At 36.9% G+C, this 17,131-nt stretch overlaps 1 protein-coding gene across 3 annotated transcripts; it reads right to left on the bottom strand.

Annotated features, from left to right (window-relative positions):
- Window positions 1-1,209: 1,209 nt before the first annotated feature.
- On the bottom strand, window positions 1,210-15,835 carry LOC120539079 (securin-like). 3 transcript variants are annotated; one of them, XM_039768814.1, is made up of 7 exons: window positions 15,718-15,835; window positions 15,546-15,634; window positions 12,789-12,897; window positions 10,690-10,853; window positions 9,287-9,368; window positions 8,866-9,012; window positions 1,210-1,732 (listed from the first exon to the last, which is right to left on the bottom strand). In XM_039768814.1, exons 3-7 carry the CDS (start codon window positions 12,877-12,879, stop codon window positions 1,656-1,658), a joined length of 561 nt encoding a protein of 186 aa, XP_039624748.1. In that variant the 5' UTR covers window positions 12,880-12,897; window positions 15,546-15,634; window positions 15,718-15,835; the 3' UTR covers window positions 1,210-1,655. The 3 variants fall into 3 exon arrangements, with proteins under 3 accessions (XP_039624748.1, XP_039624749.1, XP_039624747.1); XM_039768815.1 differs by having other exon boundaries at window positions 15,546-15,617; XM_039768813.1 differs by lacking the exon at window positions 15,546-15,634 and having other exon boundaries at window positions 15,718-15,834.
- Between the last annotated feature and the right edge of the window lie 1,296 nt (window positions 15,836-17,131).

The following is a 17,131-nucleotide window of genomic DNA, read 5'->3' as shown; positions in this document are numbered from 1 at the left end:
GACTGTGTTCCTTTAATATGGGAACTGACATCTTTTACATATTCTGTGATAGATGGTGTAATTTTCTACCCTGTGGTGTGCTGGGTTGGTAACATCACTTCAGGAGAGGGTCACTAAATTAACAAGCTAATTAAAAAGGCAGGCTCAGTTATGGAATGAACTTTTGTCCTGTCATATATTAGTTGTGAAAGACAGAATGAAAACAAAACTGAGCGTCATTGCACTTCCCTTCTCTGACACACCAACACTGAGGGTTTTCATTCAGCCAATGAATTTTATCTTTAGGCAAGCCAGAAATTTTCTTTCCTTTAAGTCACGCTGGTGTGTATTTGGGGGAGGGTTTTTTTTGGTTATCATATTTATTTATTAAGCTTCTTTAATAAAAAAAAAATCCTCCTGTGGAAAATTAGAGCGCTATTGATACTGATAAATACTGAAAAATTTGGAAAGGAGTAGATCTTTGTTTTAAAAAAATAAGTAGGTGCACTTGCAGAAATACATTTATTTCTATAGACAATCTGCATTGCACTTGTACTTCATATAAATCCATGCATGTGCGCTTTGGGATCCCCTTCCTGGCTCTGCTGAGGTAAGTGGTACACACTAACCACCTCTCCTTTTTCACTTGCAGCTTCTCAAGAAGCCACCTGGTGAGGGCAACTAACCCAACTGCAGCATCCAGAGCTGGCCCTGCCCTTTCCAGTCATGGCTCTATAAAACCAGATGGTCCGCAGCGGATGGCATCCAACGAGTTACCTGTGCTTCCCCTAACAAGGGAAAACTTACTTGTCAAACAAAAACAGCCTGATAAAGCACTGGTCATTAAATTTTCAGTCACAAGTGATTACTTCATACTCCAAATGGAAAGACAAAAATTAACCAAATATCAAGAAATGCAATTAGAGATGAGCCAGATGTGGAGTAAAACTACTGTAATTGTGCCAATGGTGTTGGGATCAACAGGCCTTATAAAAAAAATTCCAGGGCCATCTGGATGCCTTTCCAATTTACCATCACTCCATTTGAATTACTGAAGGAACTGCTATTGGGAACAATACAAGTACTACATCAAGCCCTGGCAGCAAACCCAAAAGAACAGCAGTAGAAGTTTGAAAATCTCTCCAGAAAAACAAGCATACTTCAGGACTTCAAGAGTAAGGTTCACTCCTGCCCTGAAAATAAGAAAACTAAAGCATTTTTGAGAAATTATTCAAGGGAAAAAAAATGTTTATTTGTTGGGCTATTATGTTGTCACTTTTAGTTTGTGCCACCGTGCAAAGTTTTTGTTTATTCCGTTTACTAAACAGGGACATCCAGCTGGTGCCTTAACATTCAAAAAGGTTTTTGATATTCTGGCCACCAGTCAAAACAGAAGGACCTGCAAACACTGAATGTAAGCAAAAATCAATCAATCCAGAGTTAATGGACAGTAGTGCTAGGCATTAGCTAACCATGTGTATGTACACACAGACATTCTCAGACCTGCTTAATTCAATTCTGAGAAGCTACATTTTACAAAATCCTAAGCTCAACTATTATAAACATCCAGAATAACTATATTTAAATTAAATGGAAAAAGAAACTTTATTTAAAAAAAAAAGATACTGAAATTGAAATATATGAACACAACAAAAATATTACAACATAAACAAAGTTCAGATATCTGGTGGTAGAAAAACTGTTAGTTCACCGAGAGTTTCCAGAAAAGATTCATCTTCTGTGTTAACAGTTTCTGAAAGAAAACACAAGCATGGTAAATTTAAGACATTTGATATGCAAAAGTTAATTATGACTTTAACACTTAAATAGGAAGTGTCTGAGCTAATAAAGTGAAATTAGGTTATCAATTAAATAAAAATCAATTGAAAACAAAATGCATCTATAATCATAAATGACTGTAAAATAACTGATACTGAAAACCCGTCAAGCAATAAACATTGAGTGGCCAACTTTTAGGTACATCTGTGCTTGAACACAATTAGCCTGCACACACGCAGTTAATCATGCAACTCATTACGAAATGTTTGCACGCATGATCAAGAGGTTTACTTGTGCTTCAATCAAACATTACATTGCTCCAGCATACCAGGAGCAATTATTCTCCAGCACGTTTACATACTACACACTCTACTGCACTATTTTCTTAAAACTGTAAACATTAAATAATCCACTAAGTAGCCATTCAGTGGGCAAAAACACCTTATTAATAGGAAAGGTCAGAGGAGGAAGGCCACCATTGTTTAAGCTAACAAAGTTCACAAATGCTCAAATAACAGCTTGTTTATAACAGTAGAGTGTAGCAGTGCATCTCTTGATTGGACATTGGAAATTCAAGTAGATGTACAGGGTGTCCCACTCGGGAGTACAACTTTAAAAATGCGAATTACTCTGCAACGCGTGCATATATCATCATGCAACAAGGTTCAAAACATTCCTTATTTAATGAAGAATTGATTCTGTGTCATAAAGAGGCGGGCACTATAGCGGGCGCCGCTATGGCGGCCCCGGATGTGGCAGCGGCCAGGCGCAAACGGCTGTCTATCCCCAGACACCAACCCTGCAGAGTGGCGAAAGCAAGCATGCAATACTTGTCCTTATTTGAAAAATTTGTGAAACAACTGGATGACTACGAACTTCAAGAAAGTTACTTCCAACAGGACGGGGCAACGTGCCATATCTCACGTCAGTGAGAAAGAGATCCGATTGTTTTTTGGAGACAGGGTGATCTCGAAAGGTTTGTGGCCACCTCGATCGCCCGATTTAACTCCCCCAAATTTTTGGGGATATTTAAAGGGCAAGATTTATGCAAGCAAACCCAGGACCATCGAACAACTGAAAGCAAACATCAAGCTTGAAATTGCGGCCATCGACAGTAACATGTTGCAGAGGACATTCTCAAATATGGAGCATCGCGTTTCCTTGTGCGCGGACGTTGGGGGAGGACATTTTCAGCACCTTTTGTAATGTGGACTTGTTTTCCACTAAATACAGGTATGTTCAGTTCTTACAGCTCAACTTTCCATTCACGCGTTCGCGAGTAATTCGCATTATTAAAGTTGTACTCCTGAGTGGGACACCCTGTACTACAAGCAGCAAAAAAGATTACAAAAATTTCCACTTCTTCCATCTAAGAAAAAGAAAAGATGAGGTAATATGGGGTATATCAAAAAAAAGGGTCTACTGAAAATTTAAAAAATGCTGTTGAGCCTGACAAATCTAGATTTTTGCTTTTGCTTTTATACGATATTCTAAACATGAAGTAAAAAGCATTGATCTATGGTGGATAGTGTAATAGCATAGGGAATATTTTGCTGTCACTTACTATGCCTCTGAATACCAATTAACCTTCACCTGGATACCATACCATATCTAAGCTTTGTTTCTGACCATCTATCATTCCTTTATGGCCACAGTGTACACTTTTAAAAATGGATACTTCCAACAGAATATTGTGACATGTCACAATGCATGTGTCATCTCAAGCCTGTTACAAACATAATGACGACTTCATTTTACTCCAGTAGACTGCACACGCTCACCACAAGTCATTCCAATTAAGCACTGTTGAAATGAGTTGGGACAGGAGTCTCACTACATAAATGAATGGGCAAAAAAAATAAACAGTGGGAACTTTATAATGCTATTAAGTCACCATCGACCAAAATCTCTAACGAATTTTTCTAGCATTTTGATGAACCTCTGCCGTGAACAATTCAAGCTACACTGGAGGCAAAATAACTCCTACCTATTAGGTACACTTGTCTAGTGATAAAGTGGCCAAGTTTATATTGCAGTGTTAACTTCATTTTTATAAACTTAGGAATTTCAAAAGTATATAAAAAAAATCTTACTACATGATAGCACACAAAAAGCACTTCAGATGCTATAATACTAAAAGCAAATACAAACTAACAAATAACAGTCTAGACTTTAATCAATAGGGAGGGCTGCATTAATTTGTCCCATTAACAAATAGTGAGGTAGCACATACAGTGCATATGCACAGTGCTATAAACTAGTCAAAATATACATTCAGAAATATATTGGAAACGTCTGTGACACACCTTGCCAACTGACTGATGAGAGACTGCTTTGCAATTGAAATACAGATGTTTTAAAAATTTGTAGCCAACATAACCATAAAATCAGCTAACTCAACCACAAGGGAAAGCACAAACCAGTGTGTTTCTTCATACCAGTTTCAAGCCTGGATAAATGGAGAGGGTTATGTCAGTAAAGGTATCTCATGTAAAATTTTGACATACATTTTGAAACTGGATTGGTCAAAGCCCAGATTAACCACACCCACCACCAATACTGTTAGCCAACAGAATGCTGGGGAAAATTGGGCTACTGTTGGCTGAAAGAGAAGAAGAGGGGGAAAGGTGTCCATTGGCAGGAGGAGAGGAGGAAGGCTAGGAGAACGGAAGGGAGGAAAACTTTGAATGTTGGCAGCATGACTGGTAAAGGGAACGAGAGTTATTCAATATGATGGAGAGAAGGAAGGTTAATATATAGGGTGGTCCAGATCTAATTATGCAACTTTTAATGCAATGCAGGAAAACAATGAAAGACAAAAGTACTGTTTGAAATATCTTGCAATAAACAAAAATGGACTTACATTGAATTAATTCACTGATTTTCCATGTAATGTCCCACTTGTCCTCCATTCAACAACAATAACATTTATTTATATAGCACATTTTCATACAAATAATGTAACTCAAAGTGCTTTACATGATGAAGAAAGACAAAAGAGACAAAGTAAGAATTAAAATAAGAGAACACTAACATAGAATAAAAGTAAGGTTCAATGGCCAGGGAGGACAGAAAAAACCTGTGAATTCTCCATGTAATAAAAATAAGTTATAGCTTAATGAAAATTTCATAATTAGATCTGCACCACCCTGTATTGTGCGTGCAAGAGACCAGATGGAAGGGCAGTAATGCTAGGTACATCAGAGGTGGGTTCAAATTGATCTACAATGGTGTGGAAGGGAAGAGAAAATGGGGTAGGGGTTATCCTGAAGGAACAGTGTGTCAAGAGTATTTTGGAGGTGAAAAGAGTGTTGGACAGAGTGTTGATTATGAGGCTGGAAATTGAAGGTGTGATGATGAATGTTATTAGAGCATATGCCCCACAAGTTGGGTGTGTGATGGATGAGAAAGAAGTTTTCTGGTATGAGTTGGATGAATTGGTAGAGAGTGTACCCAAGGAAGAGAAGAGTGGTGATTAGAGCAAATTTCAATGGACATGTTGGTGAAAGGAACAGAGGGGATGAGGAGGTGATGGGTAGGCATGTTGTCAGAGGAATGAAGAAGGTCAAATATTAGTGGATTTTGCGAAAAGGATAGACATGGCTGTGGTGAATATGCATTTTAAGAAGAGTGAGGAACACATGGTGATGTGCAAGAGTGGAGGAAGATGCATACAGTTGGATTATAGTCTGTGCAAGAGGATCAGTCTGAAGGAGATTGGAGACTGCAAAGTGGTGGCAGGGGAAAGCGTAGTTAGGAAGCATAGGATGGTGGTCTGTAGGATAACGAAGATCAAGAAGAGGAGAGTGAGGGCAGAGCCAAGGATGAAATGCTGGAACTTCTAAAAGGAGGGGTAAGGGTGACAGCTAAAGAGGTTCTTCGTGTGACATCCGGACAGAGAAAGTATGACAAAGAAACCTGGTGATGGAATGGAGAAGTACAGAAGAGTATACAGATGGAGAGGTTGGCGAAGAAGTGGGATAATAAGAGAAATGAATAAAGACAGGAGTACACTCAGATGAGGTGTAAGGTATAGACAGAGGTGGCGAAGGCTAAAGATAAAATGAATGATGAGTTGTACAGTTGTATGAGAGGCTGGATACTAAGGTGGGAGAAAAGGGCCTGTACCAATTGGCTAGACAGAGGAACCAAGACGGGAAAGAGTGCAGCAGGTTAGGGTGATAAAGGTGGAAACATACTCACAAGCAAGGAAAGTATGTTGAGCAGATGGAAAGAGTACTTTGTGAGGTTGATGGAGAGGGAGAGGGAGAGGGAGAGGGAGAGAGAGAGAGATTAATGATGTGGAGATGGTGAACCAGGAAGTACAATGGATTAGCAAGGAGGAACTAAGGCTAGCGATTAAGATGAAGAAGAATGTGAAGGCTGTTGGTACAGATGATACATCTGTAGAAGCATGGATGTGTTTAGGAGAGATGGCAGTACAGTTTTTAAGCAGATTCCTTAGTGCAATCTTGGATAGTGAGAGGATGCCTGACGAGTGGAGAAGACATGTATTGGTACCAGTTTTTAATAATTAAGGGTGATGTGCAGAACTGTAGTAACTACAGAGAGATAAAATGGATCAGCCACAGCATGAAGTTAAGGGTGATGTGCAGAACTGTAGTAACTACAGAGAGATAAAATGGATCAGCCACAGCATGAAGTTATGGAAAAGAGTAGTGGAACAGTAAGGTTTCATGCTATGAAAGAACACTACAGATGTGATGTTTGCTCTAAGAGTGTTGATGGATAAGTATAGAGCATTGTTTCCCAAACTCGGTCCTGGGGACCCCTTGTGGGGGTTCCAACCAGCTTTTGTTTTTAATTGGACTCCTGGGCTAATTAAGTGATGTGTTATTTCCCAAGTTCTGTGTTTTGGGAACAATATAGAAATTAGAAAACTAAGTTTGGTGTAAAAAAAAACAAAAAAACTAAATATATTAAAATGTACCAAGAAGTTATATAGGAATAATGTATTTTTTTCTTTTTAACAATATTTTCATCGTGATTTTCATTCTACTTTTCAAGGTGTTCTAATTGTTTAATTAATCCATCATTTAATAATCAGTGGGTCTAACACTAAAGTAGCAGCCTTTCAGTGTTGTTTGCCTGCGTGTCTGCTCTGCTCGTTTTTAATTGTTAGTAAGTTACAACGAAGGGGAAAAACTGCACAGAAAAAGGGCAAAATATAATGAAATCAACAAAAGAGAGTTAAGCATTTAAATCTATAGCAAAAGCAGAAATATTTCTAAATGTCTTATAAATGTAAAAATCATGCTGCTGTGCTTTTCTGAATGTAGAATAAGAGAAAAAAAAAAGATAATTAAATGAGATCAGTGCTATCAGGTGTTGTCACTGATTAGAAATCTGGTTGGAACAAAACCCTGCAGCCACAGAGGGGCCCCCCAGGACCGGGTTTGGGAAACACTGGTATAGAGAAGGCCAGAAGAAGCTGCATTGCGTCTTTATGGACCTGGAGAAAGCATATGACTACAGGTGTTACTTGAGGAAGTCAGGTGTGGCAAAGAAGTATGTATGAGTGGCACAGGAAAGGGAATTGTGACAGTGGTGAGGTCTGTGGTAGGAGTGACAAATGCGTTTAAGGTGGAGGTGGGATTACGTTAGGATCAGCTCTGAACGCTTGCATTTGCAATAGTGACAGACAGGTTCAAAGAGGATATTAGACAGGAATCTACATGTACTAAGATGTTTGTGAATGACAATGATAATGTGATATATAATAGGCGAAGGGAGCAGGTTGTGGAGACCCTGGAAAGGTGGAGTTCTGCTCTAGAGGAGAGGAATGAAGGTCAATAAGTCCATGATGGAGTAAGTGTGAGTGAATGAGAGGTCGGTCAGAGGAATGATGAGGATGTATGCACAGAGTAGAGTTGGCCAAACTGGATGGGTTTAAATACTTGGGGGATCAATAGTACAAAGTAATGGGGAGTGTGGAAGAGAGGTGAAGAATAGAGTGCAGGTAGAGTGGAGTGGGAGGACAAAAGTGTCAGGAGTAATTTTGATAAAGACAAGTACCAGCAAGAGTGAAAGGGAAGGTCTGCAAAATGGTAGTGAGAACAGCTATGTTATATGGGTTGGAGATGGTGGCACTGATAAAAAGATAGGAGACAGAGCTGGAGGTGGCAGAGTCAAAGATGTTAAGATTTGCATTGGGTGTGAGAAGGATGGAGAGGATTAGGAACAAGTACATTAGAGGGTCAGCTCAGGTTGGATGGCTTGGAGACAAAGCCAGAGGGATGAGATTGTGCTGGTTTGGACATGTGCAGAGGAGTGATGCTGGGTATACTGGGAGAAGGATGCTATAGGGAAGAAGCGGTCAGGCAAAAGGAAGGCCTAAGAGGAGGTTTATGGATGTGGTGAGAGAGAACATGCAGATAGTGGTGTATGACAAAGAAAGATGCAGAGAACAGGAAGATATATAAACAAATGATCTGCTGGTTCGACCCATAACGGGAGCAAATGAAACAAAAGAAGAAAATAACCATAAAAACAGCTGTGGAGAAGAGAAACTGTGATTAGGTTGGACTCTGTTACCATAATTGATATTATGATAAATGAATATTAGCCATTCATTTAATTACTGAAGACATAAGTCAGCATATAGATGACTAAGTAAAGCATTACAAAATACAATTCTCAGTTAGTTAATCTAATTCAGGGTTGAGGGGAGTAAAAACCCCTCCAGAAGTATTAGATTAATGGTAAGAATTAATCCTGGATGTATCACCATTCCATCACTGAGTATCTCATACACAACCACACTCATTTTGAGCCAATGTATTTAGTTAATATATATGTGTTTGGGATGTAGGGAAACCAGACTGAAAAATCTGAAAAGATCTGAAAAACCCACATAAACACTGTGAAAATGTGAATATCACTCTTGAGAATTTTGCCACAATGCCACCTTAAGAAAAACAAATGGTGGCAATTAGTTTATACAATGACACCTATCTGGAGGTAACACTAGAAGGAATTTGGAAAAAGTTATGTAAGTACCAAATTGTCTCAATGATCAATGCATGAACTCTTATTGTAGTAGTACTCTCCCTTATGATTGTAATATTCTAGATACCTTGCACATACCTTTTACCATCTTCAGAGGTGACAATTTCATTGGACAGTCTAAATCCAATGAGTCATCAGCTTCTTTGTAAGCAGGAACTGCAAGACGTGCCAGACACAAGTGATCAATACTCTGATCTTCAGGAAGTTGATAGTAGTCCTCAAATTCTACAGAAAATATATTTAAGCAGTAATTAGAAAGGCATATACAGTACAATGTGTACTGCACCTTAATAAATCATAGCCTAGAAAAACATTAAAGTGGAGATTCACACATTATAAGGAAAACTCTGAAATGCTTGACAGATTAATACTTCCGCTTTGACATCATATAGCTGGCAAAATGAAGTTAGTATTCATAAAATGTGCAAACATGCACTGTCTATAGTAAAAATTCAGGACTAACTTAGCAAAAACTTTAAGTTTAGTGAACAGTGCTTACCTGTTGGATCATAAGGAATGTTTTTTTCAATCCCAGTATAGTCTTTGTACTGCTTAACTGGAGCACTTATCTTCTTAATTGGCTAAAAAAAAAACATTAGTGGATATAAGGAATTCGAACAACTAATGGGCCCTGCAAACGAGATGCTAAGAAAACGTAACTTTAATTTCTGTCACTTTAAATGACATTATCCTACAGACACAGTAATTAAATAAATAATGTACACCATCAAAAATTAGTCTAATTTAACACAATTTACTGATGGGTACTGGGTAATATCTAGAAACAAACTACTTTAAACCCAAAGCCAACAAGATCTCTTCAAAACCTCTACTTCCAACAAAGCTTAACATAAAAAAGCACAACAACACACACAAAGGTACATGCAGAAAAACAATGCAAATGTGTTGTGTGTGTTTAGTACGTAGATTGGAGCTATAAACTTTCTGCAATGATGTGTTAGTAAGGTTAACAAATGCATACTAAGTCTTCACCATTTCAATGAAGGAGACATTTTAGTACTATATACATTTGTTTGAGATATTGGTTAAGCAGTCAGTATTGTTTTCAGTATCCAAGCCTATTTAATTCATCATTTGTCAGTCTCTGATAGTGGCACTCTGAATCACTAGCTCTGATGAAATTATTACTGCTGGCACTTGGCTAGAAGTAGATGTGTTATCACCAATGATGCATAAAAAATCAGAAATGTGTTGTATTTTTGCCTAAGTGATTTTTAGTGTTTTCCTGTTCTTTCATTTTTTAAAGCAATTCACAACCCAAAAATTAATTATTTTCCATTTATGTTACTTCCTCATATAGTTTGTAGTGATGGACAAGAAAAAATGTGAATGTTTTTGTGGAGAAAGGAGATAATGTTTATGATACAAGTAAAGTATTGGTCACCATTGCCTTGTACTGTATTATAAAACTTTTTGATCGCTGTTCTTTAAGAAAACATGATGCTAAAATTTTTCCTAAACCATTACTACTAATTAAACACAAAATATTTTTCGGCATAGTATTACTTTAGTATTTACATGCAATAAGAACCTTGTTTCCTTAGGAAAAAACTGTAAATATAAAATTGCATATTTCTACATACATATTGCATGGTGTTTTGGATTCAACATGTTTTTTCGGTTGTGTTGCTTTTTTTTTTTGGACTAAGCTATATATTATATTCTCTGGGCATGTGCACAGAAGTATGCTGTATAAAAAAATTACTAGCTAAATTTCTCAAATTCTGCAAATTTACATCATAACACACTGTTTAGTATGCTATAAAGTTAAGCCACAGAAGAGCCAACACCACAGAAACTACTGAATCAGAAAAAGAACAATAATTAAATAATGTAATTTGTGACTTAATTCTCTGATGAAATAAAGTAATGCAGACATACTCTTGATCCAGAAAGATCTTTCTTCGTTGCAGTCACAGGTTTTGAAGATACAGTTTTGTTCACTGCTCCAAGAGCTTTGCGAACCAACTGTGATTGTTTCCCCTTTAGGTTTTCAGAGTGGAGACTGTGATATGTTTTTCCTCCAAAACCAATGCCTTTAGAAACTAGAAAATAATCACCAAAAAAAAAAAATGTTTAAAAGACATACATATGCTATTCAGAGGTTTGGGGTGTACTGGACAAGTACAATACAAGTACCGCCAGTAAGTATTCATAAAATAAAAGTAAGTGCATTCAGGATTCAGCTTACAGTAAGTTTCTAATGATGTATTTAAGAATACTGTTACTTCATGAAATTTAATGCTAAACACTTTTAAAGTGCATTTCCTGAAAAAGAAAAATGCACAGCCGGCCCTTCTATTTGCAGATTTAATCAACTGTGAATCTAAAAATCTTAAGAAAAAAAAATAAAATTTCAAAAAGCAAACCTAGAAGGTGCCATTCATCTAGCACTACACTGAATCCAAGAGAATTAAGTTATGTGTAGGTATACTTGTATCTGCTGTGGCCTCCAGACATTTCCAAGGACCTCAGACTTTTTCCAACTTTCGCTGTCTTTCTCAAGTCTCTCCTGAACAAGTTGTTTGAGCAGTGTTTGCCTTGTGTCTTGTTCACTTGCTACTTGTGTTGTGTGTGTGTAACTGGTTAATTTAATGTTCAAGATACAGGAAATTAGGTTCTAAATGATTTCCATTAGGAAGCCTATTGCTTGCTCTCGCTCCGTCGTGCTGGAAGCAGCAGCATTGTAGATGCAAAACAAGTTTGTGACATGCCTTTCTTCTAGTGGTTTGGTTTCTGTTCAGGAGAGCTAAACTCTTTCATAAATCTTTTTTTTTTTTGCCCAGTTTTCTGAAAGTGTTTGTTGCTTTATATTTATTTGTGCTTTAATTAATGAGTAGGAGTTAAGTAATTATTTGATGTTTTATGCAGCAGCGCTATAGATGCGGAGGAAACATCAAATGTTCAGCGACACACTGCTGATTCTGGATATTCTGTCTGCCTTTTAGCCTCTTGATCCTAATTGAAGCTTGAAACAGGCAAAAAAATTAAAATGGGGATCTGAACTGTGATCTGCAGTTGACTTTATTTGACCAGGTAAGGTAATTACACAACACAGCGCATGCCAACTGGAGTTTACATTTCAGGTGCGCTTGCCTCTTAATATAGCAGATGCCAGGAATCAAAGGGCCTTTGTTTCAGTGAAAAAATGGCCCCAAAAAACAATTAAGTGGTCAAAACAATCCCTCAATAGAGAAGAGGACGCATAAAATGCTATCTCTAGATGAGAAAATAAAACTCTTACATCTTTTGAAAGTGGCATGTCACTTGATTTGATTTAAGGTATACATGAGGATGTGCATAAGTTATATGTAAATACTATTTTACTGAATTATTTAGTTGGCAGGTTAATTAGGCGTAACTATGCCATGTTAAAAAAATGCATAATCTGATTGTTTTTAATGATAATTTCAATTAAGTTTGTTTTTTAAAAGAACACGTAAAGAATGAGAAATGGCTAAAATGCACTCTGAGCTAGTCACTTTTTTTTTCAGAAATTCAACTTTTTATTAATAAAGGTTTCCTGAAAAATAGTTGTTTTTCCTTGTTTTTGCTGAACAGTAAAAACAGAGCATTTGTGTTATGCGAGATTCACATGCATTTTCAGGTAAATGTTTAAATATATTTAACTTATTATACCATTTTTATGAACTAGGCTATACATCAATTCCTCACTCAGACAGTATTCATAAAGTCTTCTGAAGAAGTTGCACATTTTGAGTATTCAATCAGAATACATATCTGACTACAATAAGAATTGTATATTCAGTATCTAAATACTTTGAGTATTCCATCCAACACTGATATGCACTATTGTTTTCATTTAGGTAAATGAACAATCCTTCTGCTAAACATATAGTACTCATACAAAAATGTGTTAAGGATTGCAATCGCTTATATGGCTTAGGCACAACGTTCCGTAAAAGTGAGACAGCATTAGACATCGAACTAAAGTCTGAACCCTCACAAGGTCGGCTTACCTGGTGCTGATTGCAGTCTTGGATTTACTTTGGCAGACCCAGTCCTTCCCAATTCTGCATTTTCCTTGTCAGCAAAAACTGCAGATGCCATCTTGGTAGAATCTCAAATCTGTGACAATGACAGAAACTGAATTACTTTTCCTAGAATCTTATGAGAAGAGCTAGCAAAATGTCACACCAAAGAAATACTGGATCAGTAAGCAGCTTAATCCTGGTTGACAGGCAGGTAATATTCATGTCCTAAAACAATCTCTGAAGCAAGCAGTATACCCTTGACAAGTTTTGAATATGGCTTGACATCACAAATGCTTTCTCATTCAAATACTTAGGTACAGATTCAAGAAATTGTGTTAGATGGTAACATTTAACCCAGTGACCTTACGGTCCATATTAATAAATGCAGAGAAAGCTTTAAAATTAGACAGAAATCTGAAATGAATTACTACTCCTATACAGTAAACAAATGTTACATTTTTGCACAGACCATTATTCTTAAGTAAAACAAATTGAAAGAAAAGTGCTTTTTTAAAAAAAATAAAAAACCTTTGACTTTCAAAATGTTTCCAAGTTCTTTTTGTGAGGTAGTTTCTGCAATGTTATAAACCTTTTGTTGAAGACTAAATAATATATGGATGCTACCTTTGATATCAGTGTGTAAGATTCTACTATCTGTGAATTTTTACAAAAGCAGTGAAGTGGGTGAAAAAGCAAAAGGGATAAATATAGGAAAACAGCTGTTTACAAATTATTAAGACAAGTATGAGAAAAACAGAGCACTGAAAAGAAGCTTAAAGCAGTTGAGGCAGTCATTCACATCAACAAATGAGTAATGTTTGAGGAAACTGTGTGACAAATTGGAGGCTCTGTCAATTTGTTGGTGGTGCCAAAATGAAGGAAGCACTACTACATACATGATTTCATGCTCAACCAAAAAAACATTTTCTATACGTATCCAGATGTTTGTAGGTGGTAGTGAAACACCACCAAAAAGCACAGACAGAGACCACTTTGATAATTAAATAGATCATGACATTCTACCACTCACTTCAACTAATTCAGGGCTACGTAGGGCCCATTCACATAAACATCACATCTGACTGTGGACCACTTTGGAATCATCAAGGGAAGTAATTAGCAAGTCTTTAGGGATGTGGAAGAGAATTAATTTAAAATGTCTACACAAATAAAAAGTTTTTGAAAAATGGTGTGCACGCTTTCTGAGGAATGCTCAAATCATGATGTTAGGAATATATGTTTAATAAAATTATTCACTAATTTCTGAAGACCTATTTACTTAACATAGGAGTAACAAATGCCACTATATTAGTAAATATGGCCTTAAAGCACACACAAAATACCACTGGTGTTCAAAACAGAACAGCAACATGAAAAGCTTTCAAAGCTTGCAATCATGACTGATCACAAAAAAGAAAAAAAATTAATGAAGCATTAAAAAGCAATTTGGCAGATGAAATTTAACATGTTATTTAGTATTACCTTTTGCAAGTATTTATGTTAGTCACATTCAAATTAGATGGGTAGCCTTACATAATTTAAAATACCAGCCAGTGACAATGACTACCAAACAGTCTTTAGTGGGTCACATAGCCTTCAGTGCTTCACCGACCATAGCTGTCAAAGTCATAAAAATTTACACAAAGAAAATGAGCTGAACACAAACAGCAAAAACTGACATGGAGTACGTGTTATGTAATCCAGAAACTGGATACACTTTTATGGACCCCCCCATTATGCACTGCAATGTGCAAACTTAGGATCTCAACAAGGCACAAAGGGAAATGTAAAAAGGAAACAATGAGTTGTACTGAGACATTAAATTAGTACAGTTAGTTGCCAAGGCCCAGTCTTTGACTCTGAGGAAATCTCATATCCTATTAAAACTCGCACCGATGAGTTACGTAAACACCTTTTCTGCGTTTGTTATTTTAAGACTATTTGGAAATGAACATTAAACTGTTTTTATTTCGTACCCATGAAGTCAAGTAACTGCTATACTTAACTAAGGTGTAAAGTTTCACCTGAAACGTTTCATTCACCAAATATTGCTCAATTAAAGTTTAAAGCAAAAACTATTTTTCAATAAATGGGAATAATTAATGGGTGGCGCAATGGTAGCGCTGCTGCCTCGCAGTTAGGAGACCTGGGTTCGCTTCCTATGTTCTCCCAGTGTCTGCGTGGGTTTCCTCCCACAGTCCAAAGACATGCAGGTTAGGTGGATTGGTGATTCTAAATTGGCCCTAGTGTGTGCTTGGTGTGTTTTCTGCGGTGGGTTGGCACCCTGCCCAGGATTGGTTCCTGCCTTGTGCCCTGTATTGGCTGGGATTAGCTCCAGCAGACACCCGTGACCCTGTGTTCGGATTCAGCGGGTTGGAAAATGGATGAAAGACACCAACGACTGTTTGAATTGTGCAACTACATCTTTTGAGTACCACACCGAATACACACACGATATGAACTTTCCTTAGTTGATAGTCTTAAAAGTGCTCGAGCCGTTAAATAATAGGCCGTGGTATAATGTTAAAAATTAGTATATCCAAAAAGACGTTTTAGGCAAACTATTCTCAAAACGTAAACAAGTTCAGTTCGTTAAATTCGATGTAAGGTAAAAAATAAAAATAACAAAAGAATGAGTTAACTAAACCACTCTAAATGAAACTGTTAAGTTAAATCATTGTTTTCATCAAGAACGGTTAAGTAGCTTTTCTAAAAGTCTAATGCTATACCGAGGAGACTTACATGCTTAACGCCGTCAAAAGAAGAAACGGCATGCAGAGTCGGTTCAGATGGTCATAGGCGTTCGAGACAAACCTGCCAGCCAAAAAACACTATTTTGACCAAACAGGCAAGAAATCAAGTAAACAATAATGGCAAATGATCTATAAACAAAGCCTCCAAACTCCAATCTCACCTGCAAATATTCGCATCACTTTGCTCTAATATCTACAATGCATCATTCGTAACATCGCACATTGAATAAGGAGGGGGAAAAATAATAATAAAGGAATGACGTAACTGTCGCGCGACTTTTTTTAAAACCGATGTACCAATCTGATTGGCTAGGCTACTCGGGAATTCATACTTCCGCTGAGGAAAGTCATCTGACTGGAGAAGGGTATGTCGTTAGGCGTGCTCATCTGTCAATTCTTTCAGAATTCAGCCAATCAGACAAGATCTATGTGTCTGACTTCTTTTTCCATGTAAAAGTACGTCACATTCCGCTTGTGTTCTTTCTCACTGTAGTATGCATTGCAGCTTCAATTCGTTAAAAAAGATGAAGATTTTAAAATGTGTTCATTTACAATAATGAATCCTATTCGTAAATAAATCTGGCAACATTTAATGTTTTATATGTTTTGAAGATACGTTTGGTTTACTTCTTTTAGATTGATTTAATAGAATTTTTAAATTACAATAAAGTTAAGCTGATATGTTTTGTTTCAATTTTAAAAAGACACCGCTGACGATATCTGTAGCACTCACAGATGCTTCTCCGGAATGTCTGAACTTAATCAGAATGTTAACAAATGATGTCTTATATACTTGTATAACATTACTGTAAAAGCATGCAGCATATCTAAGTATAACAATAATTAAAATGATACATTTAGATTCCCACAAAACGCATTTTACAATTGTTATAGGGACTGCCTCATTTGGCATCTGTATGCTGTTCAAAAATGGGGGCCACAACTCATGGCGAGTTTGGGTACTGTGGCCCTCCCATTTCATATACTATTTAATGCTGGACAGGTTACATTTGATGCAATCAGATGGAGTGGAAAAAGCAGAAAGAGGTCTGGAGATGTATGTAAATAGCATACTAAAAAGGGAACATGTTACAGTTAAAACTGAAATGTGTGATCCAGACTTTAAATTGATGACTGAATTCATCTATGCTACTGCCTCGGGTTGGGGGGGTGGTGGCGGCTGCATCATCCTGTTGATTTTATTTGTAAACTAGCCATGCTACATGTTGAAAACAGGTAATAGAATAATTTAAAATATTTGCTATATCTTGTCCTACATGTAGCTTCAGTGCCTTTCCTCTATCTGCATGTGTCTAAACCTTGTATTGCCCAGCACTGAAGTAAATCACCCAAAGGTAATAAATACAAGCTGGAATAGTAAATTTACACTAAAAATTACACATCTGCCAGGAAAAAGTCTACAAAATATTTTATTGGTAGATCAATTTTCTAAACACTCTGTGATAAAAATGGCTTTCATGGCACCCTTCACACCCAGAAATTTATTAATTAGGTAAAAAGATACCTTCATTAAACATAAATAACTAAAGCAAGCTATAAATACAAAAAGCACTG

Source organism: Polypterus senegalus, chromosome 11, assembly GCF_016835505.1.
Source record: "Polypterus senegalus isolate Bchr_013 chromosome 11, ASM1683550v1, whole genome shotgun sequence".
Taxonomy (NCBI): Eukaryota; Metazoa; Chordata; class Cladistia; order Polypteriformes; family Polypteridae; genus Polypterus; species Polypterus senegalus.
Note: the sequence above shows the minus strand (reverse complement) of the source record. Positions and strands in the feature narration are given on the sequence as shown.